Source organism: Melospiza melodia, chromosome 12, assembly GCF_035770615.1.
Source record: "Melospiza melodia melodia isolate bMelMel2 chromosome 12, bMelMel2.pri, whole genome shotgun sequence".
NCBI lineage: Eukaryota > Metazoa > Chordata > Aves > Passeriformes > Passerellidae > Melospiza > Melospiza melodia.
In genome coordinates this window covers 18,837,780-18,860,024 of record NC_086205.1, presented here as the reverse complement: position 1 = coordinate 18,860,024, position 22,245 = coordinate 18,837,780, and the positions used below count along the sequence as shown (strand labels likewise).

The 22,245-nt window shown below is 64.5% G+C and overlaps 1 protein-coding gene across 6 annotated transcripts; it reads right to left on the bottom strand.

Annotated features, from left to right (window-relative positions):
- Positions 1-775: 775 nt before the first annotated feature.
- On the bottom strand, positions 776-21,222 carry TNK2 (tyrosine kinase non receptor 2). 6 transcript variants are annotated; one of them, XM_063167058.1, is made up of 17 exons: positions 15,850-16,060; positions 15,366-15,657; positions 11,680-11,857; positions 11,465-11,535; positions 10,073-10,285; positions 9,830-9,982; positions 9,357-9,634; positions 9,155-9,281; positions 8,917-9,063; positions 8,472-8,566; positions 5,515-5,709; positions 3,989-4,080; positions 3,431-3,475; positions 1,899-3,214; positions 1,394-1,489; positions 1,177-1,304; positions 776-1,070 (listed from the first exon to the last, which is right to left on the bottom strand). In XM_063167058.1, exons 1-17 carry the CDS (start codon positions 15,984-15,986, stop codon positions 1,064-1,066), a joined length of 3,570 nt encoding a protein of 1,189 aa, XP_063023128.1. In that variant the 5' UTR covers positions 15,987-16,060; the 3' UTR covers positions 776-1,063. The 6 variants fall into 6 exon arrangements, with proteins under 6 accessions (XP_063023128.1, XP_063023130.1, XP_063023126.1 ...); XM_063167060.1 differs by lacking the exons at positions 15,366-15,657; positions 15,850-16,060 and adding an exon at positions 21,077-21,222; XM_063167056.1 differs by lacking the exon at positions 15,366-15,657 and having other exon boundaries at positions 15,850-16,074.
- Positions 21,223-22,245: the final 1,023 nt, after the last annotated feature.

Genomic DNA, 22,245 nt, shown 5'->3' with positions numbered 1-22,245 from the left:
AGCCCTTCCTCACCGTGTAGAACAGGGTCTCTCCTCTGGAGCCACCAGCTCTGGAGCAGAGTATCCTGGGGAGCAGGGACCACCACTAAATGGACCTGGCAGGTTTGGGCACCAAGATCTCTTCCTGATGCTGCTACAAGGCAGCACTGCAGGAAACCCAGCTAAGGGGCTCTGATACCCACCTGGAGGGGGAAGTGAGCACCGACACCGGCTCTGGGACCCCGCAGGAGCCACTGCTCCACTCCCTCACCTGCTCCCGGCTCAGTCTGCAGCAGAGGCACGCGGTTGCACAACAGCCACACGTGGGTGGGGGCGACGCTGCTCCCTGCCCGGGCATGAGTCAGGTGGGAGCCTCGGGCAAGGGGGCCCGGCTGCAGGGGCTCCCCTGCAGGCAAACACTGCCCACTCAGAGCAGGCACAACCATGCCCAGCCCTCCAGCGTTGGGCCTGGGGCTGGGATATACTGTGACTAACTCCAGCAGCTGTGGATGGGGAGAATTTTGCACCCTAAAGCAGCCTGGGAGGACTCAGCAGGAGGTTTATAGGTGCACATAGTCACTCAGCTTCCTGCGGATCCCCAAGAGTCTGTGCATCCCTTCCCAAGCTTCATCCCACAGTCACAGCCTTGTGGGGATTCCACATCCCACCTTTGGGGATCCCAAGGGTCACAGTCCCAGCTGCCTGCAGGGAAGAACCAGCACCCATGGATGTGTGGCCTGTCCCTGTGTATTGGTAGGGATAAACCTGGGAGACGGCCATAGGTACCCTCAGCCTCTCCATAGAATATTTTTATATATATACATTATATATATATTAAAATTACATTTCTCTTTACAAAAACAATTCAACAAGGGGCCAGGGGATGGAGCCCATTGCCAAGGCCAGGGCACAAACATCCTGGAAAGTTTGTGGCACTAGGCAGGGTCCCTTTTGGGGTGTCTCCACCCTCAAGTGGGGGCTCAGTCCAGAGTCCTGCAGCAGGTTGTATGGGTGGAGGCGGTGGGACTGGCCCCATGGCGAGATGCCTGCTCTGGATCCAACACAGCTCGCCCTGTCCCCGCTGTCACCACCTGTAAGGAGAAGACAGGACATGAACTCAGGGGGGGCGATAGTGCCAGTCTGCCCAGAGCAGTGTGGCACAGAGAACTGCCCCCCCAAAAACATGGATGTCCCTACTTCTGGCGGGTGGCGCTGTAGGGACCGAGGAGGTGGGAGCTGGCCTGTGCCAGGTTCCAGTTGAACTTCTCCAGCACCTGCTGGCACTCACCACGGGACTTCAGCCCCAGGCAGAAGAGCTGCTCCACCTGCAAGGGGACAGGGCATGGCCAGAGGGGTGACAGGGGTGCCACCACTCTTGATGGAGCTGGGACAAGGGAACAGGGGTGTGCTGTACCTTCAGGTACTGGATAGCCCGTTGGACGTTCCAGCCATGGCTCTGAAGGGCTGCCTGGCATTCCTCGGTGGTCACACCATGCACCATGTCCTGCACCTGGGGGGGAGCTCGTGGTCACTGTCTGCTGCCACCCCTGGGCAGCAAGAAGCCTGTGACTGAAACAGGAGACCACTGGGGCTGCCCCCGTCCCTGGTTCTGTCTTCAGGGAGTACTATCAGCCTGGAGCTGGGATCAGGCTCATCTCTGGGATCTTAAACTTCCCTGGGTCTGGGTGGGCCACAATATCCCCATCCCTAAGGAGACCATAGCAGCAGCCACCTTCCTCCTCCCCAGGGCCTTCAATTCCCATTTTGGCATTGCAGTGACATTTACGTCCTCCTGAATATCTGGGGCTTTCTTGTAGCCAATCCCCTGGGGCTGGACTTGTGGAAACCGAGGCACAGGGTGGGCAAAGCTCTTGCCCGTGTAAGCCCACTTCTCATGGATGCTGGGAGATGACACTTACCAGCCGGATCTTGTCAGCAGGACGGCAAACATCCGGCCCATCGTACACGATCTTCTGGAGGCTGCAGGAGGCTTTCACCAGGCACTTGGGCCCAGGGTTGCTGTTGTTGGAGGAAAAGTTGCCCTTGCAGTCTGACAGTGGCTGCTGCACCATGGGACGGACGGTGGCTGTGGTGACCTGGCGGGACGCTGCCACCTCCTCAGGGCTTTTAGCCTCCTTGAAAAACTTCTCATACTTGTCCAGGTAGGCTGGGCGCTCGGGCAGCAGGTAGTAGTGGGTGCTGCTGACCTTCTGCCCATCCTTCACAATGGGCAGGATGCAGGGCCCCTTGGAGCAGTCCTTGCCCTGCGCCTGGATGACCTTGGGGGTGGCATACTTAGGGTCGAGGGCGAAGCTCTGTGTGGTGGGCATGGGCTTCCCTGGTGAGGTGGAGAGGCAGGAGCAGAGGGCAGCACGCTGCTGGGGGGAGCCCACCTGCAGAGCCATGGGGCTGGGTGTCCGGGAGGTGGGCCGGGACAGCGGGTCCCGCGGGGGGATCTGGGGCGGCCGGTCCTCCTCGCCACCAGAAGCTGGGGAGAGGTCCCCTGACCAGCGCCCAGGCTCATTGCGGCGAAGGGGCCGGGGCGGGATTGGGACGCGGGGAGGGATCTGGGGCTTGTCGTCAGCTGGTGCAGCCGGTCCCAGAGGGACGTTGAGCCTCTTCATGCACTCCTGCTGCAGCTCCTCGAAGAGCTCGGTGGTCTGTGTCATGCTGGGCTGCTTGGTCTCCTTGGGGGGCAGGAAGAGGTTGTCCTCCAGTGCCGGTCCCCGCTCACCCTCATCCACAAAGCCATAGTTGGTCTTTCCCCGCCGGCTCGGGGGGCTGGTGATGGAGCAGACCTCAATATCGTCCTCATCCTGTGCCACATCATCATAGGCAGGCGGTGGGGGCAAGGGCCGGGCATCCCAGTCCACCACCGGCGTGGGGTGCAGAGGCCGAGGCAGAGCCCGCGTGGGGCTCTGTGGTGGGGTCTTGTCCAGCAAAGAGAAGGCCTCCATGGCCAGCTCGGCTAATGATAGGGCTGTCAGCTCTCCCACTGGAGAGGGGCTACCCTGGGGAACTTCCTCCCCAAAGTCAATGAGAGTCACCTCGCTGCTTGCTGTCCCCTCGCTTGCCAGCCGTCTGGGTTGCCGCTCGCCCACCTTGGTGCCCGGGACTCGTGCTGATGGCTTGACTGGTCGCAGACCCTTCCCTGTGCCTGGCTTCTTCAGGCAGAGCTTCCGGAGACCCCCTGGCACACCCTCCTCCTCCTCACTAACTGGGTCGTAGCAAGGCTCTAGAAGGGGGCAAAGAGAGATGGTGAGGGTCCCAGCACCCATCCCTAGGGTGCAAGAAGGGGCATCTACATCTCCAAGCCCCCAAACCACCCCTTAATTTCAGCCCTCTTTGCTCCCAAGCCATATTAGGGCACCTGCCCCAGACCACCCAGGTAAGAGAGAAAAGAAAGGGGACATTAAGAAGGGAAAGCAGCACTCAAAGAAGCCCAACTTACTGGTGAGCAGGACGGTAGGCTGAGGTGGGCGCGGAGGAGGTTGCCCTGCAGAAGACAGAACCCAAGAGAAGGGGAAGCATAGGGTGAACACAGAAGCGGCAGCCAGGGTGCTTGTTAATGGGGTGCATGCTTTGTTGTGTTGCCCTTCACTGGTGGGGCACGGGGAGGATGCTGGTGGGAAGCCCCCCCAAGGAAAAGCTGTAGGTTTAGGATTGGGGCATACGCACAGCATCTGAGTTCCTTCCTCGTGGCAGCTCCGCTGAGATCCCCCGTGCTGGGGAGCCCAGCTGTGGGAGGCCAGGAGGGAACAAGGGACTCGGACAAAGGGCAGCAGGGCAGAGTCCAGCCAGGCAGAGCCACCAGCTGCCCATGCTGCTGACAGTGGTGTATGGCCAGGTGACAACATGCCCCATCACCCCAGCTCCCCCTGCTCTGCAAAAAGCAAGTGCCAGCACAGAGACAGAAAGGAGAGGGTCCAGCCCATCACCCTGGCAGCAGGGTACAGGGATGGAGGCTTCGCGCAGCTGATGGGCAGGAGGAAGGAGAAAAGCTACTCACTTTTAGCCCTCCCTGGAAGCTGTGTAGGCCTGGCAGCAGTTTGGTCCACACCTAAAATATCAGGAGGGTCCAAGGGATTTCCCAGGTACAGCCTGTGGGGAGAGAGGAGATTGCCTGGGAGTCAGCAGGGGCCATGTGGGACCCCTCGCTCACCAGGCTTGTGCCTTGGGACACCCCACAGCTCCTCCACTACACAACCACACCTGGCGAGTACCTGTGAGTGCCGGGCAACACACCCCAGAGGCTTCCAGCGCTACAGCACAGAGCCTGGTACCATCCCAGTGCCACCCCAGTGCCATCCCACCTATCTCCGGCTCCACGTGCATCCGTGGCTGCCTGCGCTGGGCCCAGGGGGCTGCAAGCAGGGCACTGCGTGCAGGGTACCTGTGCAGTGTGCGGTGCCCAGGACACCCCTGCAGCCCCGGGGCGATGCTGTGCCCCAGGCAGGGTGCCCCGGTCCCGCGTGCCGGTGGGTGCTGGGAGGCCCGGGCGAGCCGTCGCAAGCCAGGGAGCCGGCGGGAGCCGGCGCAGCCCCAAGGCTTGGGCGTGTGCCCAGCTCGGTGCGTTCTCTCTCGCAGCCCGGGCAGCACGTACCCAGCGCCCGTGCCCACGCAGTGGGGCGCGGGGAGGCCTGCCGGGGCACGAGCCCGATCCGCGCGCACGGCGCCGCGGCTCAGCCCTCCCGGGGCCGCCGGGACAGCCCGTGACACGGGGAGCTGCCGAGGGTCAGGCTGGGACTGAGGGAACCGGCAGAGCTGTCCCAGGCCTGGGATAACAAACAGCAGTCGGGATATCCCAGGGGATGGACTGAGCCTAGCGTAGGAGCCGGCCCTACACACCAGGAGCTCTCCAGTTTTTGAAATCCTATCCTGTCCCCCACCACAGTGAACTCCCACATCCCTCCAGCCCAGTGCTGGGAGAGACCCCCACATGCTCCTTGCCAAGGTGCTCCTGGTCACTGTCGCACAACCAGTCCCACCTGGCAGAGAGCACGTGGAACACTGGAGCACAAGCACCCAGCCCCCCTTCCCCACATCACACTCCAGCCAGGTGTTTTCTGATAGAGCAGGGTGGAGAAAAAAATCATTTCAGTGGATTTTTTTCATGTTTTGCTTTTCAAAAAGAATCATGCTGTTAGAAGCGTGGGGACAGGCTGCAAGCCACGCACATTTAGCAGCCCTGGGACACCCCAAAAGCGTTTTGGGATAATGTGGCCACCTCTGGGGTGGTGCTTACTGATGTCTCCCTGCCCCAGGACAGCCACAAAAGTCTTCCCCCCTAGGACAGCCACAAGCACAGCAGCCCCCCATGTCCCCTAAACCCATTAGTAGGAAGAGGCAAGGAAGTTAGTCCAGCTGCAGGGACCCTACCCAGAGGCACCATTCCCAACACAGCAGGGGCAGAAAGAGATGCTTCACGGGCAAAAGGGGGGCAGTAGCCAAGCCGCGTCTTGCTCCCAAGCCCAGTGGGCAGCGGGGAAGGGAGGGAGCAGGCAGAGGATGCAGAGAAGACAAAAAGTTTCTTACTCATCAATTTTATCAGGAAACCCCCAGCAGTGCTGCGGGTTGGTGTCTCCATGGCCTGTGTGGATGAAGCTGTTTTTAAGTGGCTGGCTGATGTCGTGGGCTGACAGCCCTGCCACCGAGGTCACCGTGTTTCGGGGAAATTGGCCCACTTTTAGGGTCCGTTTATTCTGACCCCGCCACCAGTAATTCTCGGCCCTAAGGAATAAAAAGGACCTCGTTACTGATGAGGGGATGGGAGGGTGACACGCACCTGCCCCAGTGATGGGGAGGAGGGAAGATGACTTCTCCAAGTGCATGAAGGCATGAGGAGACACAAGGGGGAAGGGACTCTGGGTGCCCAGGATCCCAACCCTACACGGCACTACGCTTTGGCTCCCACCCCACGTGGACCCTGCACCTGGTGGTGCAGTAGTGCAGAATGCAAGTAGTGGGGAGCAAAGCTCCATGCTTGTGTCCCAGAAGATATGCCCCTTCCTCCTCCTTGCTGCCTCAAGGTACACAGGAGCCTTGGGGCGATGCCTGCACCAAGCTCTTTGTCACCAATCCCTCTGCACCCCACATACTAAAGGATAGCACATGGAACACGCTTGGCATCTGATGGGGGGCCCATTTGGGTGACTGTGTGGTCCCATATAAGGAACTATGGGGTCTTCCTCCCCCCCATAGGGAGAGGGGAACGCACAGCTCTCCATTCCTACTTTACCAATGAGCCTTGTGCAGGCTCGTGCAGGCAGGGGGAGATGGGCAAAAGGCAGGCTTAGGCTGTCAGTCTTCCTGAAGCCACCTGAGTGGCCCAGGCCACCCTGGGGTACTGATCCCCAGTGTGTCCCCAAGAAGTTGTCCAGGACACAGCCACTTCTGGGGAGAATGAGGTGGTCATCTAACCCAGAGGGACTGGTGGGGGGAACAGGGATGGGGCAGGGGAAGGCATCCCAAGTGGTGTACCCCACCCAGCACCATGCCAAATAAAATGTGGGGGTGCTCCGACCCTAAGCTACGCCCCTGCCTGTCACAGTCCTCCACTCCCCATGGGCAGGGTGTGTGCCGTGGGCAGGGGGCAGTGGCAGTGTGGGTGCCAGCCTGGTGAGGCTGGCACAGGCCCCACAGTTTCCTGGAGTCACCTGTGAGTCACCCTCGGCCACCAGCTCAGCCCTTTTCCTGTTTACCTTCCCGCTGCCGCCAGCCAGCCGCCTTACTCAGCGTGGGGACCCCTCAGCAGAGCTCCGGCAGAGCCCAGCCGGTACCGGGCATCCTCCCTCGCCGCGGCAGGCTGGGGGAGCCGGGGGAACAGCTCCCCTCCCTGGGAGCTCCCCTCCACCCGCCCTCCCTGCGCCCCTCGCTGCCACATCCCGACCAAAGGATGCTACAGCCGGGCCATCCCTCCGCTCTCCCCGCTCCCAGCCTCGGTCCCACCGACCCCGAGCTCGGACCCCCGGCACAAACCCGCTCCGGTGCTGCCCTGGCTCCTCTCCCCGCGACAGCCCCCTCCCACGAGCGGCTGGGTCCCCGGGGGGCTTTCAGGGAGGTCCCTGCCCCTGCCCACACACACGTACGCACAGCCGGCGCCCGCCGAACGACAGGCAGGGGCTTGAAAAGGGGTGGGGGGTGTTTACGGTGCCCCGGGCGGCTTCGGCAGGGCCGGATGCAGCCCCCGGCAGGAGGCCGCCCCCCTTCCCCCCGCCACCTCTGCCCGAGCATCCCCACAAGCAGCGCGGTGGGGGTGCCTGCTGCCGGGGAAACTGAGGCACGGAGAGGGGGCTCCCCTCCGGGAGTACCGGCAGTCGGCGCGGCTTCTGCGAGCCCTCGGCTGCTGAACCCACCGCGTGTGCCCTGAGTCCGCACCCCCAAAACCTACCCACGGGGGTCACCAAGGACCGGCGTCCCTCGGGGAAACTGAGGCAAGGGAAGCTGCGCCCCGGCTGTACTCCACTCCCGGCAATTCCCGCCCGACGGGGAACCTCCGGCCCCTCTTCCCGCTCTACCCTTCCCTGCGCGGCTCACCTGGGGCCGGCGGCGGGGCGGGGGGCGCGGAGCCGCAGCCCGGCCGCGATGCGGCGGCAGGGACGATGTAGGCGCTCTGGCACGGCCGCACCGCCCTCCGCCGCTCCTTCCCTCCCTCCGCCGACGCTGCTTCCCCTCCCCTTCCCTCCCTTCAATTAAGCCGCCAGACCCTGGGCAGGAGTCATCCCCGCGGCGGCGGACCGGGAGCAGCCGGTCCCTGCAGACACACAAACCAAGCCTGATTCACCCCGGGTTGTGACTAAAGCGCGGGGAGCCGGCCCGGGGCGGGGGACAGGGAGGGACGGGGACAGAGCCCTCCTCCTCCTCCCCTCGGGGTTGGGAGGCCGCCTCTAGTGCGGGCGCACAGAACTCCTCTGTGAGGTCCCCACTCTCGCCCAGCTGGAAGGTGACAGGCACATCCTGGCATGGGGATGCAGGGACAAAAGAGTCCCCTACTCCAGTCCGAGGTCCCTGGGGCGGTGGAGAGGTAGCTGTGCCCTGGCATGGTCAGCAGGGACCAAGGAGCCCACAGCGGGTTCTGCCAGCATCTACCCAGCCCGATGACAGTAGCAGTGTCCGGGTGCTGGCGGCACGGTCCCCATCACTATCAGCAGGGAGGGGCCCTGGGCTGTGCAGTTTCCCTGGGCAAACCCACGGGCACTGTGGGCTGAGTCAGCAGGGGTGGTGTGGGCAGGACTGTGGGCAGTGTGGGCAGGGCTGTGCCCCCCACACCGGGGTGGCCCCACCATGCTGTGCTGCCTGGGGAACCACAAACATACCAGCTCTGCCCACCCGTGGGGTACACGGCCAGGGGTGCTGGGGACAGAGCCCATCCCTTCCCCTCCCGGCTTCCCACAGCTCTGCCAGTGCTCACAGTGTCCCCATTCCCTATCCCGATGCAGGCTGGCAGGCAGTGCATCCCGCTCTCCAACAGCTGCCACCCTCCCATGCAGTACCTGCCCTCAATGACCGTGATGATGTCGTTCATCTGAATGTGCAGCTTGTCCGGCTCCTCAAAGTCCTGCAGCGCTCTCATGTCGGTGGGCTGAGCCTGGGGAAGAAGCGGGTGACAATAGGGGATGCAGCCCCTCATGTCCAGCCTCTTCTGAGGCCAGGCCCAGCCCCAAGGAGGGCAGGGAGGCCCCAAAAATAGACCAGAGACAGCATCACCACTAGCCCCTCCTCAGCTGTCACATCCCTGGGGTGTGTGATGGCAAGGCAGAAACCAGGAGCTTCCTGCTGTGACCATGTCACCACCCTCCACCTCCCAGCCTGCAGGGCTGCCTGGCCTGAGCTCCCCATGTCACCTCCCACCTTGGCAATACTCTTAGCTCTATCCATGCTTGAACAGAGCTGGCAGCATAAGGTGTTCGGGCTCTGTCCCCCTCCCTGCTCACCCACCTCCACCAAGAAGTCTCGCAAGGCCACGAAGGTGGGTCGGTCCTCGGGTTTGTGTGCCCAGCACTGCAACATGACGTTGTAGATGTCCTGGGGACAGTCCTCAGGCCGTGGCAGCCGCTCACCCTCCTTGTCTATCTTGTGCAGGATCTGTGGGACAGGGTGTGCTGTCAGGATGTCCCAGATCACCCTCAGCACAAGCAAGGTGAGGTGAGGGGGCAGGTCCCTGCTGTACACCTACCTGGCTGCCATTGAGGCCAATCCAAGGCTCCTGGCCATAGGTGAACATTTCCCAGAGGGTCACTCCGAACATCCAGGTGTCACTGGCGTGGGAGAAGGTGCGTGTCTTCAGGCTCTCAGGAGCACACCTACAGGGGGAAGGACATGAGCATCAGAAGGCCATGTGTGCTGCCCCTCCAGGTCTCCCCCTCCCCAAGGCTCACCAGGCAAAGGGAACCTTGCGGTGCTCCTGCATCACATAGTGATCGTCATTTTTGGGCAGTGCCCGCATCAGACCGAAGTCCCCGATCTTGACGAGCTCATTGGAGGCCAGCAGGATATTGCGGGCAGCGAGGTCGCGGTGGATGAAGCGCTTGGACTCCAGGTAGGCCATGCCCTTGGCCACCTGGATGGCATACTGGCACAGGGTGGAGATGAGGAAATGGCCCTGGTTCTTCCGCAGGCGGTCCAGCAGGGAGCCCAGTGGGGCCAGCTCTGTCACCTGGGCCATGGGATGAGGACAGCAAGTAAGTCCAAGGCCACCCTGGCTGGGCTAGTTTCCAGCCTTCTTATGCCCCACTGGGAATGCCAGCAGAGAGCTTGGGGTACAGACCCAGCCTGGCTTGGCTCATGCCATCATGTGGGACCTCGTCCCCATAGGGGTGTCACTGGGGTGGGCCCCATTCCCCCCACTCACCATCTTCATGGGGTGGGAGAGCACCACGCCATAGAGGCGGATGAGGTTCCTGTGGTCCAGGGAGTGCATGGCATTCACCTCCCGGATGAAGTCGTCCAGTGCCTCTGGCTGGCTCAGCACATCTGTCTTGAGGCACTTCACTGCCACATTCAGCTATGGCCAAAGCAGGGATGAGTTCTGAAGTGTCTTCCCCTGTGCGTGGTCCCACTGCCTGGCTCCCCACCCCCCAGAGCAGCCCCTCACCGTCTTGCCAGCGGGTGTGCACCACTCGCCACGACGTACGACCCCAAAGGAGCCATCACCCAGCTTCTCAAAGATTGAGAGGTCCCGCTCCCGCACGAGGCAGGTGAGGGAGTGCTGGCCCCCAGCTTCGGGGGGTGGTGGTGTGGGAGGCTTGCGGAAGGTGCTCTGGGGCTGGGGCGGCAGCTCCGACTCTGGGCGCTTCCCACTGAACACCTGTAGAACATGGAGGAGGGTGAAACGTGGGCATGGAAACACCCCAAGCCCTTGGGTCTGTAAGTGAGAAGTTCTGGCGCAACTCCTTGCCTCAGCTGTACACACTGGAACCTAGTGATGACCCATATCTGGACCCATAACCCAGAGAAGGCTGGTTGTGGGAGAGGGCTCTGTTCCTCCTGCTGCCACTGAGCTTTGATTCCCGTGGAGGGAAGAGCTTGTTTCTCTTGCAGCAGTTCCCCAGCTGCCACAGCAAAACAGGCCAGTAGCCAGAGAGCCCTGGGCACTCCTTGGCCAGGCTGAGGCCACACAATGTGCCTGGGCACAAAGCCAAGGGAAACCTCCAGCTTGGGCTGAGCCTGGTGACACATCCCTGCAGCGATGTGGGCTTTGCAATGCGTGCTGGCTACCCCCACTCAGAAAGGGTGGGCCCTCCTTCCAGCTCCTTCAGCTGGGATGGATGATGTGCCCCATGAACAGGGTCCATCCCAGTCTTGAGGCAAAGTGCACGGGGGCTGGGCCCAGCATGTGTCTGGGGTGGGAGGTGGCATTTCTGCTATTTGTTCTTTAATAGAAGTAGCCTTCTATTAAAAGCCTATCCTCATCATGTCCCAGCACAGACAAATCACGCAGGGGAGAGGCCATGGCCCAGTGCCCAGCTGGCAAACTGGGCTCTGCCAAACTCTGCTTCTGGGTGCCAGGTGCCATAGGGTGCCAGCAGTACCAGCTTCGGGTGGGATGGTATCAGGGCATATGTGAGCATCCCAAGGTCCCCTGTCACAGTGTGCCCCAGCCTGCAGGTACAAGGCTTTGCCCCCTCACTGTCCTGGGCACCACTGCTGCCCATAGAGCTCTCTGGAGCAAGGCTCTCTGGCTCACTTGCTGCAAACAAGTTTCCTGACAAAGAGGCAAATAACACAAGGGGAATGAATTTTCCAAGTGCTGCGGTAGCAGGGCTATCCTTTGATGGGAAGTGACCCAGGAGCCTGAGGGGGATTGGGAGGCACACTGGCAGGGTCACACACAGGCAGGGAATGGATGGCAGCAGCTTCTGCCCATTTCCCTGTCAGCCTCCAGGGATGTGGGGGAGCCAGGCACCCTGAATGGATACAGGGAGGGATCCAGATCTTCCTGTCTGCCTCAGTTTCTCTGCCACACCTGTCCCTCTCCTATCCCTACCTTGCTCATCCAGGATTTCCGCTTGCACATGGCTTTCCTCCGCTTCACTGCCTCCCACAGCCGCCGCTGGCCTGCAGGACACAGGGACACAGTGACTGTCACAGGCCAGTTGGGGTAGGGGTCCCCTCCAGCCCCATATGCTCCTGTGGGCTTCTCAAAAGATGCTGCACATGCAGCCAGGGGTAAGGGGAGAGGTTTGGGGGCGATGTACACACCGGGGCGTCCCATGCCAATCTTCTCCAGATCCTCATTTTTGACGTACTCAAAGTGGGAGAGGCGTGTGACGTTGAGCTCGTCCCGGATGCGCAGGAAGTACTGCTGCAGCTGCAGCTCGGTGAGCAGCTCCAGCAGCCAGTCCGTGCCCTCCTCCGCCTGCATGCTACAGCTCAGCCTCTGTTGGGACACAACAGCGGGTTAGGGGCACCCCGCTCCACTCCCCTGTGCCCTAACCCCACTGGGGAGTCACCCAGAGGAGCTCAGGACCAAGGCTGGGGTGCTGCTGTGAGGGATATGAGTGGAGTCATCTCCTGAGCCTGTCACCACCTCTCTGGGTGAGGCCAGCACAGGCACCCCAATCAGCAGGACCCCCAGAGATAGGAGGGTGACCCAGTCTGCCCTGTCCTGCCCACAGAAATACCAGCCCACCCCTCCATTCCAGCACAGGCTATCCCTTGGTCAGGAGTGCCAAGGACACAGGAGGAGGCAGAATCTCAGGACAGATGTGCCTTCCCAATTCTCTCTGCTCAGCTGGGAGGGCTGAGCAGGGAGGTGACAGCTGTCCCCAGCAGGGACAGCCACCCTGGCCCCCTGGCATGCCGGCACACTTGGCTGAGCTGTAGTACAGACTCACAGTGGGTCTCCTCTGCTATGGGTGGTGGTGGCACCTCACTGGGCAGACACAGGGAGGGGGCAGACAGGAACACCTGGCCTCTGGAGGGTCCTGTTGCTCCACTGCTGAGGTACAGGACACCCCAGTGCTGCTGGCATCAGCCCCCAGCTGTGCCAGGACACAGAGAGGAAGGGCTGGAGCCCCATCCTCCCCTCCCAACTCCCCATCCTTGCCTGTTGTCCTGGCTCTTCCCCACGTTAACCACCATCGTTCTGCAAAGAGATACGGCTCTGCCTCCTCCTGCTGAGGGCGGGAGGGAGGCTGGGACTCGCCATCGCAGCTCCACAGCGCGGCAGCCCCCTCCATCCTCTCCTCTACCCTGGGAGACGACATGGCCCCTGGCGTCTTCACCCGCTGTGCTCGGCTCCCTCGGCCGCGTCAGCGCAATTACAACCCTCGGCACCGGGCTAAAAATACGGCGGGCGCGGCGAGCAGCTGGGCACGGGGGCGCATGGGGGCGTGCAGGGCCACACGGGGCCAAGGGAGCTGCGGCTCCCCTGCCCGGGGGGACGGGGACAGAGCCGGGTGCGTCCAGCGCAGGGTCCGCACGGGGCGAGGGTCGGCACTTACTCGGTAAAGGCGGAAGCGGGTGAGGAAGGGGAAGGATCGGTGCAAAGCCTGGAAGCGTCGCATCCTGCCTGGCTCCAGCCCCTGGCACCGCTGATGTCCCTTCCCGGAGCCGGCGTCCCACGGCGGAGCCCGCTCACTGCAGCCGGGGCACCCGCGGCCCCTTCATGTGCGCTACAGAGATGTCCCCTGGGCTCGACCGCCCACAGACCCCCCCAGGAGCGGGCAGGGGGTTCGGGCTGTCCGTCGGCCGGACGCGGGCTGTGGCTCTGCCCCTCCTTCCATCCGGCTCCCGATCCTCTGGCCGGCCGGCCCTCCCCTTCCCCAACGCAACGGGGCCGGGGCGGGGGGTGGCGGCGACAGGGCTGGGGGTCACTCCCCTGGCTGGAGCCGCTTCCTGGGGACCCCTCGCTGGCACCGGGGTTCGGTCCCGGCCGCCTGCCCGCAGCGCTGCCCAGGAGGGTTATTTTCAGCCGGGCTGGGACGCGCGCCCAAGGGGCCGGGCTCCCATCAATGTCCCGCTTTCTCCCTTGTTCGGCGGTTGCCGGCAGCTGGGAGCCCGGACCCCCGCTCCCATTGCCATGGAAACTCGCCCCGGCCTTGGGAAACGCTCCCAGGCCTCAGTTTCCCCCCTAGGAAGCAGGGAGGGAGGGAGACAGAAGAGACATCCGGCTCTCTGCTCCCCAACCGAGGCCACAGGCATGATGCCAGGGCGATGGGCACTGCGGGGGGAGTTTCTGGCTCGGCAAACATATCCGCTGCCCAGCTGCCAGCCCCCACGGGGCTCTGCCGTGGGGCGCCACCAGCACCCCGGGGCTCGCTCCCCATCCCTGGTGGGGCTGGCATCCAACCCCAGCAGCGCTGTCCGCCCCGGGCTCCCGAGGGAGAACAGCTGGCCACGCCGGCAGCCGCAGCGTGAGAGAGGAAGGACCCACAGCAACCTCTTGCCACAGCCCCCGCCTGCCTGGCCCCCCAAACCGCGGCCATTGCTGTTCCACGGGGGCAGCTGAGAGGGAATTAAGTGCATCCCCAGGAGGAGTCTCCACTGGGGCTTCCACTGCTGCTGGGATCCCAGCTGGCACCCAGCAGCAGAAGCACCGGGCACAACAAGCCCATTGACTGGGGACAACTGGGCACAGTGCCCTCGGCACCAACCTCTGCCACGCGCCAGCTTCCCCCGTCCCAGCTCGGGGCACACCGGGGATGGGGGGTGTCCTGCCTTGACAGAGCATCCCCCTCATCACGCAGAAATGGCACCCACCGGGACTGGCACCGAGTGCACTGCCTCCTGCACCCCCAAATCCCAGGTGAGGCTGCCCAGTTCAGTGCTCACATCGGGAGTACAGGTTCCCAAAAGGGAAAGGGGAACCCAGCTTTGCCCACCATGCCAGGGGAAGTTCCCTGCCTCAACTTCCCCCTCTGCAATAGACCCGCACGTACAGAGAGTGATCCTGCAACCTCCACTCTGAGCGGGGCAAGGCATCCTGCCAGCAAACTCCCACCCTGAGCTGGGGAAGTCACAAATCCCCTCGCCCCGCCGCACAGGTGCTGCTCGGCCCTCGGTGCCCTGCACGCCCCTGCCACGCACACCCATCCCTGCAGCGCCAGGGATGCACCCACCCTACGTGCGCCCAGGCTCATGCACGGTGCAGGACCACACAGGAGCAATCCCCCCGCGTGCCTCCCGCCACCTGCACAACCGCAGCCGCCCCCCACGCACGTCCCCTGCGCGCAGCCCCGGCCGCCGCCCTGCCCGGCCGCACGTGCGCAAACACCGCGGCACCGCCGCCGGCACCGGCCCGCTCCCGCCTCCGCCCGCCGCGCACCTGGCGCCGCCGGCCCCCTGCGCCCCCACGGTGCCCACCCCCGATGGGGCGCGTTCGTCGCCTCCGTGCTCGCCTGGCAGCGCACACACCCGTGCGAGCCGGCACGCGGGGGGTCAGTCCTCCCCCATCACACCTATCCCAAATGACACCACAACACCTGTCCTACACCTCAAGCCCCTGCACCTACACATTCCCCACATCCATGCAACGCCTGACATCCCCCAGGGACGCTCCATTGCGGGGATGGCAGCCTGCAGGGCCACCGTCTGGTTGCAGCGCTGCAGCTGGGGGATGGCATCCTGTGCTGGGCACCGTGCTCCCCCCTCCACGAGCTGTGCCAGGCTTAGCTGAGCCTCACTGCCTCAACACCATTCCCCCATGCCTCAGTTTCCCCAGCAAGAAGCAGCAGGCAGCCCCCCTCTGGTGGGTCAGGATGCCAGCACAGCCGAGCAAGGGGGGAGGATGTCATGCTGCCCCGGATGCTGCGGGGTACAGCACATTGCAGAGGGGAGATGCCATGCAGAGACCCTCTGTCAGCTGCCAACCCATGCCCATCCTGGGGCCATCAAGCTCAGCCAGGTGCCCCCGCTGCTCCCCTCTACCGATTCCCCCCACTGACCCGCCGGCACGGCATGCCCGGGGCGGTGTCCTGCCGGGAGGGCGGCGTGGGGCGCCTGCTGCCCAGCCGCAGGGCCCGCTGCCCGGTGCTGTCCGAGAAGCTGTGGGGCAGGGGCCCGTGCACTTCCTCCTCCTCCTCGGCGCTGCTCAAGCGCTGGTAGTCGCATCTCTCGCCCATGGCTGAGGCGGCGGCTGCGGCGCAGCGGCGAGCGGGGGGCTCTGTGGAGACGCCCGCGTCTGCTTGGGGGCGGCGAGGGCTGGAGCCGGGTTTGGGATCACATGGCAGAAAGTTGCTGCAGTTCCGGAAAACAGCGAGAGGGTGAAGGTGACCGCGACAGCAATGGTGGGGGTTGGGGGGGTGGAGGATGGATGGAGGGATGCAGACGAAAAGGGAAAAGGGAGGCAGCCCCTGGAGCGCTTGCCCTCAGCCCAATCCCATCCTGACACCACTGTGCTCCTCCCGGCGCAGCAGCCCAACCGCCCACCTTCTGTCCCTGCTCCGGCTCCTGAGTGCAGAGGTGGTGGCATCGCCGCCCGCGCCGCGCTCGCAGCCCCGTTCTCCCCGCACCCCGGCACGGTGCACCAGGCAGGCAGGCGGAGGAGGAGGATGAGGGGGGACCATCGTCAAGCAGCCGGGGCTCTACAGCAGGCAGGATGGGTAGGGAAGCACCTGCAGAGGGACGGGGGGGCTCTGGCGCTGGCAGTATCCCCAGCATCCCGCCCGCTTCCCTGCGCAGGCAGAGGGGGATGGGATGCACCGGGAAGATGGCTGCTCCGCAGCGACCGGCAGCGCCGGCGCAAGCACGGCAGGGCTGGCACGGCAGCCAGGCCCCGGGGGTGCCGCTGGGATGGGGGGCCGAAGGCCACGCCAGGATCAATCCCTTCCCTCCGCCCCCTCGGAGGGGGCTGGGGGTCTCCTGGACCTCTGCCACACGCTGCCGCAGCTGGCACAGCCCCCAGCAGGAAGCCACCTCCCTGGATGGGGAACCCCCACACCTGCGCATGGGGACCGGCCTGTACCCGAACCCCCACACCTGCGCCTGGGGACCGGCCTGTACCCCAGCGCTGCCCAGCCACAGTCCCTCACACAGCCCCGGACCACAGCCACAAGCAGGTTGAAATCGGGGGGTGGGGGGTGTGGGCCTGCAGCCCCCTCAAAGTCCCCTGTAACCTGCCTGTCTTTTGGGGCACAGTAGAGGCCCCAGGGACCAGTTTGCCCCTCATGCCAATGCCACAGGGAATGATGCCCCATGGATCTGACCCCCAGGACCCATCACTGTTCTCCCACAGAGCCCTGACAACCCGGTGTAGCCAAAGCAGTGACACCAGGCTGTCACCGTGCCAAGGCAGGGGGCAAGAGCGTGTCCTGCCCCCCCGCTTCCCCTCTCTCCGCTCCGGAGAAACAAACACCCGCAACCCCGGGGGGATCTGCCCTGGCTGAGGGGCCGGGCGGAGCAGCCCCTTGGCGGCTCCTCCTGCCATACCACGGAGGTGAGCTCAGCTGCGGAGCCGAGGCGGGCCGGGCCTGCGGCGTGGGAGCAGCGAGCCGCCCCCGCGCACGGCCCGCCGGCGTCACCGCGCTGGCACGCCGCGGCACGGTGACTGATGCACGTGCTATGCCACCTTCCCTCCCGGGACAGCCGCCCTGTGCCACCCCAAAACCCTCACCAGCCTGCCCGGGGAAAGCGATGCTGTGCGGGATGAGCAGGGACAGCCCCTGTCCCCACAGCCTTGGGCATGGATTTGGGTCACACCCCCTCCACTCGTCGGCGTCCTGGCTTGCCCAGGCTTAACTGACACCAAAATGATTAGGTACCGTACAAGGGGACAAATGGCATTGTGCCCTGCCAGCCTTGACTCACCTCCCTGTAATTCCCACCCTCAGGGGGGTCCCACCACAATGATAACCACTGGATAGGCAGCACTGTCTTCTACCCTCCAGGGTGTGACAGCAATACTGAACACAAGGTGTCCCTCCCCTTTGTGGGGACACTGGCGTTCCTCAGCCCTATGGGACACCACACTTGGCCCCACATCCCTGGGACCAGTACCACAGCCTCCCTTACGCCCACTACCCCATACTGAGGGTCCCAGAAAGTGGTGGGTCCCCGAAACAAGCTTCCAGAGGGGGACAGGCTCCCCCACTCACCTCCATCACATCACCCCGCTCACTGTCACAGCCCGCCTGCCACCTTCCTGCCGCCTTCCTGGCAGCTGTGTCGCCTGGAAGTGATCTCACTGACTGCGGCGGCAGCAGGGCAGCCGCACCGTCACCCCGGGCTGGCTTGTTCAGCCCTGGCAGGGCCCCGAGGGCGGCCCCAAATTGTGGTGACACACTCCCCAGCCCGGTTGCCACGGCGCAGGTGTGCACACACACACACACACACACACACACACACACACACATCCACGCGTACAAACACAGCCCGCTCCCACCGCAGGCAGGGTTGCCGCCGGCACCCTGCCCACCTGAGGGATGCTGCTGCCACCCAGCTCCCTGGGACCGCCCCCAGCCCCTCACTGCACCGTGCCACCCCACGTACCCCCGTATCAGCGGGTGCTTTACCTCCCTCGGTGCAGGCACCTGATGCTGCTTGGTTGGCTGGATGGAGCAAGCAGGAGGTCTCGGGGGGCCAGCACGGAGGGCTGGTGACCCCTGTGGCAGGGGGGGCCGGGGAGGCCGAGGTGCCAGGTTCCTCCTCGCTGCCATCTCTGGGCTCCCAGAGCCTGGCCCCATGGCCTGACCCTGTCCCCCAGCACAGAGCATCCCCTGCTTGCTCCGAGCCCCTGCCTGCAGCAGTGGATGTGTGGGAAGGAAAGACACAGGCACGTGGGGGGCCCCCCCAGCCCGGCACAGCCCCAATCCCCTCCCTAAGCCTCTTTCCTCAGCTAAATCCTCTGCAGGTCGAGCTGGGGCGGGCTTAGCTTCCCTTGCACCTCCCAGCTCGCTGGCATGGGCAGCAATTGCTGACCCCATAACTGATCCTCACCTCAGCCCCAGCTCTCCCACCAAGGCAGGGTCACAGTGGTGTTTTGGGGGACAAACACGCAAAGCAAGAGTCCCTGGCACCCTCATTGCTGGGGAGGTGGAGAGGCAGCAGGCTTGGCACCACTGAGCCCTGGTGTCACTCACTGTAGGGACACTGTCACCCTGCCCTGATGCAAGGCTGGTTGGTGCCTGCCAGCCCCCCACACTGACCTCACCTGGGCCACAGGACAGCACAGGGGGATCCCTTAGCAGTGCCAGCCGGTGTCACAGAGAACTGGGCAGTGTGAGAGGCAGCAAAACGTCAGGGCTCAGGTGACACCGGTCACAGGGTCCCCCTGGGGCAAAGTGGGAGAACTCAGAATGGGCATCCCTGCCTGGCACCCCCATCTGTCCACCCCAGACACTCCAGACTTCCTGGAGGTTAAAGTATGGGGAGTGTCTCTGCATCCAGAGTCATGACCCGCTCTGCCAAGGCAGCTGGAAGAGCCTTTGTGGACCTGCCCCCCAGGAGAGCTTTGCCCCAGTCCTGCCAGGGAAGGGGGGCACCAGGATGCACCCTGAGCCCTGGTGCAACCTGCTCCTCCACGCCGGGGGTGCTGCCAGCAGTACCCCCATCTCCACCCCAGCACAGGATGTGTCCTTGGGCCAGGCTGCAGCTGGCACAAAACAAGTTTGTCAGGTCTCAGGCCAGATTGGCACAAAGCCACATCCACACTGCAGCATCTTCCCTTCGGGCTGAGAGCAGGCGAGCTGGGACCCCTAGAGCTCGAAGAGGGGAATGAAGGCTCAGTCCCTGCAGTTCCCCAGCACCAGAGCAGCGCAGCTTCCTAGCCAGAGCATTCAGTATTTGCCAGTCATTAGCACTAACTGACAGCACCCGAATTAGCCAGGCTGCAGTGGGAGCAGCGGCCCTCCCCCAGGGCTGCTCAGCAAAGGGATGGAACAAGACTTTCTCCTAAGTCTTCCTATCCTGGCACGGTCTGTGTATGAAGCAGAGCCTCCTCCTGTCCCCAAAACCCATACAAGTGGGCAATGCCCCCCAGGATGCTTTGCCCCTGACAGCTATCATCCCTCATGGACACAATTGAAGTCAAAACCCAGGTGGCTCCATGGGCAGGATGGGACTTCTCAGGGGGAAACTGAGGCATGGTGTAAAGTCTAGCCTGCAGTTGGTTAGGACAGGGCTCGGCTACAAACTCACAGTAGTTCATGGTCCTGTGGGGGCTGCTCCTCTGCTTATGAGGAGCCCCCCTTGCCCCGGGGAGGCTGAGTCACAGTGGGACAGCAGGCTGGCAGCTGCCTGAGGAGGAGGAAGGCATTGCTAGCCCCCCCAGCCATACCCACCACACCCCACCCTGCTCTAACAAATACCTGGCCGAGGAGGCTCCGGTAGCTCCAGGGGCTGGTAACAGGTTGCACAGCTCCCATCCTGCACCCCCAGGCCTCGGCGCGCCCGGCGGGGGATGCGGAAGCTGCTTCAACCCCCCACTCCCTGCAGCACCTGTGGGCTCAGGGCTGGAAGTGGGAGCAGGGCTGCAGCTGAGCCTGGGCGTGCAGCACCCAGGGTCTGTCCTGGGCCCTCTCCCTAAAGAGGTGCCTGGTAGCACAGACCTGCTCAAAGACACTTCATGAGGCAGGTCCTGTTTTTAGGAGACTTTTGCAAAGCCCATAACCCAGAAATTTTGTTTACAGCTTTTCCCTGAGCCAGCTCAATGAACAGCTGAGTAAGAGGGGGAATGCACAACCTCCAGAGCCCAGAGCACCTGGCAGAGGGACACCCTTTGCAAGGTGTTGAGCCGGTGCCGGAGCCCAGCAGCACCGGGACACCCCGGTGTAGCCGCTGCACCCAGCGGCCCCAGGGAGCTGAGGGTGTGGGGAAGTGCCAGCGCCAGGCTCTGCCCCAGCCTGTCCTGCCCAGACAGCCCAGCCCCAGTACTGCTGCCAGAGACACTGTCCCTGCCCAGGCTCCTCTGGCCACTCCAAATCTCCTTCCCAGCTGCTGCTCAGAGTGGGCAAGGGGTCTAATCATGCTGTGAGAAGCTGAGCAGGATTTGCCCGGCATGGTGGGATCCTTGTCTGGACTGTCAGCACCACCTTACCAAGTTTAACTTAAAACTTTTATTTACAAAAGCAAAACAACAAAGACCAAAGTACCAAGCACTCCTGAACTGTTTAGAGAAAAATTGCCACAACACGGCTGGACACAGCCACAATGCTGCATGCTGGGCCAGAGGTCAGAGGCTCTCAGCACCTCACTGCTGCCCGGGGTTTCGGCCGCAGTACAACAGCTCGAGGAGCAGGGCTGGCCCCGGAGGACAAGGATCCTCTGTTCAGTGCCACAGCTCCCACGAGCCCAGGGAAGAGGAAGAGCAAAGCTGCCTTTTCTCCAGGAAAAAAAAAAAAAAAAAAAAAAACAAAAAACTTCCCCCAGCTTCCGCTGTGGTTTAGGAGAGTTCAAGGGCACCAGGCACCCACTCACAGCAGACCCTGCTGCCTGCTCTGCCCTGGCAGCTGGAGCAGGAGCTGGGGCCTGCTGCCGGCCGGGACTGAGCAGTCCCGCAGTGCTCGGGCACGAGGGGAGCACCGCAGCTCGCAGTGCTGCGGGGCACGGTGCCAACACACCGGCACACTCAGCTGTCAACCGGGCAGCAGCACAGTGCCAAGCCCTGAACCCCCAGCCCCTCGCAGCACCCCCAGCCACGGGGTCGCGCCTCGTTCCTTACCTGTGCGCTCACCGCCACTGCATCCTGCGCCGAGTCTGCAGCGTCACCGGAGGGCGAGGACGGGCACGGCGGCACTCCAGACAGCCGGCATGCCAGGCGAGACGAGCCCGCACACCTGCCGGGGCGGGGTGCGACGATCGACGCCGGGGACGTCCGGGACGCGGCTGGGATCAGCCCCGGGGCAGCGGGCACCGGGCACGGGCCGCGGCCTCACACCCGGGCGGACCTCCTGCGGCTCAGGCGGTGCGCCGGGGTCCGGGTGCCGGGGTTGCCGCCGGGGTGCTCCTGCTCCCCCGGGTAGAGCTCGCCCTCCTCCTGCACTCCGCCCCGGGCCTCTCCCTCCTCCTGCCGGCCCCGCCGCACCCACCAGCGGGCGCGGGCCGGGGGGCTCGCCGTGTCCCGCCGCCCCCCGCCGCGCTCCTGCTGCGCCCGCCGGGCCAGGCCCTGCTCCTGCCGGACCTTGGGGCCGTGCTCCTGTACGCCCCGCACCGCGCCCCGCGCCCGCCGCGCCCCGGGGCTGCCGCCCGCCGCCGCCTCCTCCGCGCCCCGCGCCCGCCGCCGCGCCCGCGCCGCCCCCCGCTCCCGGGGCCGCCGCGGCTCCGCGCCCGGCTTGGGGCTGCCGAGGGCGGTGACGGGCCCGGGCCGCTCGCCCCACTCCTGCAGGCTCGTCCGCTCGCCCAGCGGCACCCAGTGCCACCGGCCCGGCCCCCCGCCGCCCCTCGGCTCCCCGCCGCCGGCCACCAGCTCCTGGCCGCGGGGCAGCGCCCCCAGCCCCGCCTCCTGCACGCCGCGAGTGAAGCCGCCCTGCTCCTGCACCCCCGGGGCCACCCCGCCGCCCTCCGGCACCGCCGGGCTCAACCCGCCGCCCTCCGGCACCCCCGGCGCCCCGCTCGCCCCCTGCCCCCGGATGGTGCACGCGGTGCGGGCCCCACCCCGGCCCCGCACGCTGGGGAAGCCCCCCCGCGCCGCGCCCCTGGAGCTCCGGCTCCGCCACCCCTTCCTCCCCTCCTGCCCCCCCGCCTCCTCCTGCCGCCGCCGGGAGCCCGGACGGCCCCCGACCCGCCCCCGGCCCTGCTCTTAAAGGCGCCGCCCCGCCGCTTTACGTAACGGCGGGGGTGAGGACGGACAGACGGACAGATGAATGGATGGGCACGGGGATGGACGCGCGG

Coding starts and splice junctions, on each gene's coding strand:
- TNK2 (XM_063167058.1), bottom strand. CDS start 15,986: ATGGTCCCCCCTCATCCTCCTCCTCCGCCTGCCTGCCTGGTGCACCGT. Junction 11,536..11,679: donor GATTGGCATGGGACGCCCCG/GTGTGTACATCG, acceptor TGTGTCCTGCAG/GCCAGCGGCGGCTGTGGGAG. Junction 3,215..3,430: donor GCCTACCGTCCTGCTCACCA/GTAAGTTGGGCT, acceptor GCCCCCTTCTAG/AGCCTTGCTACGACCCAGTT.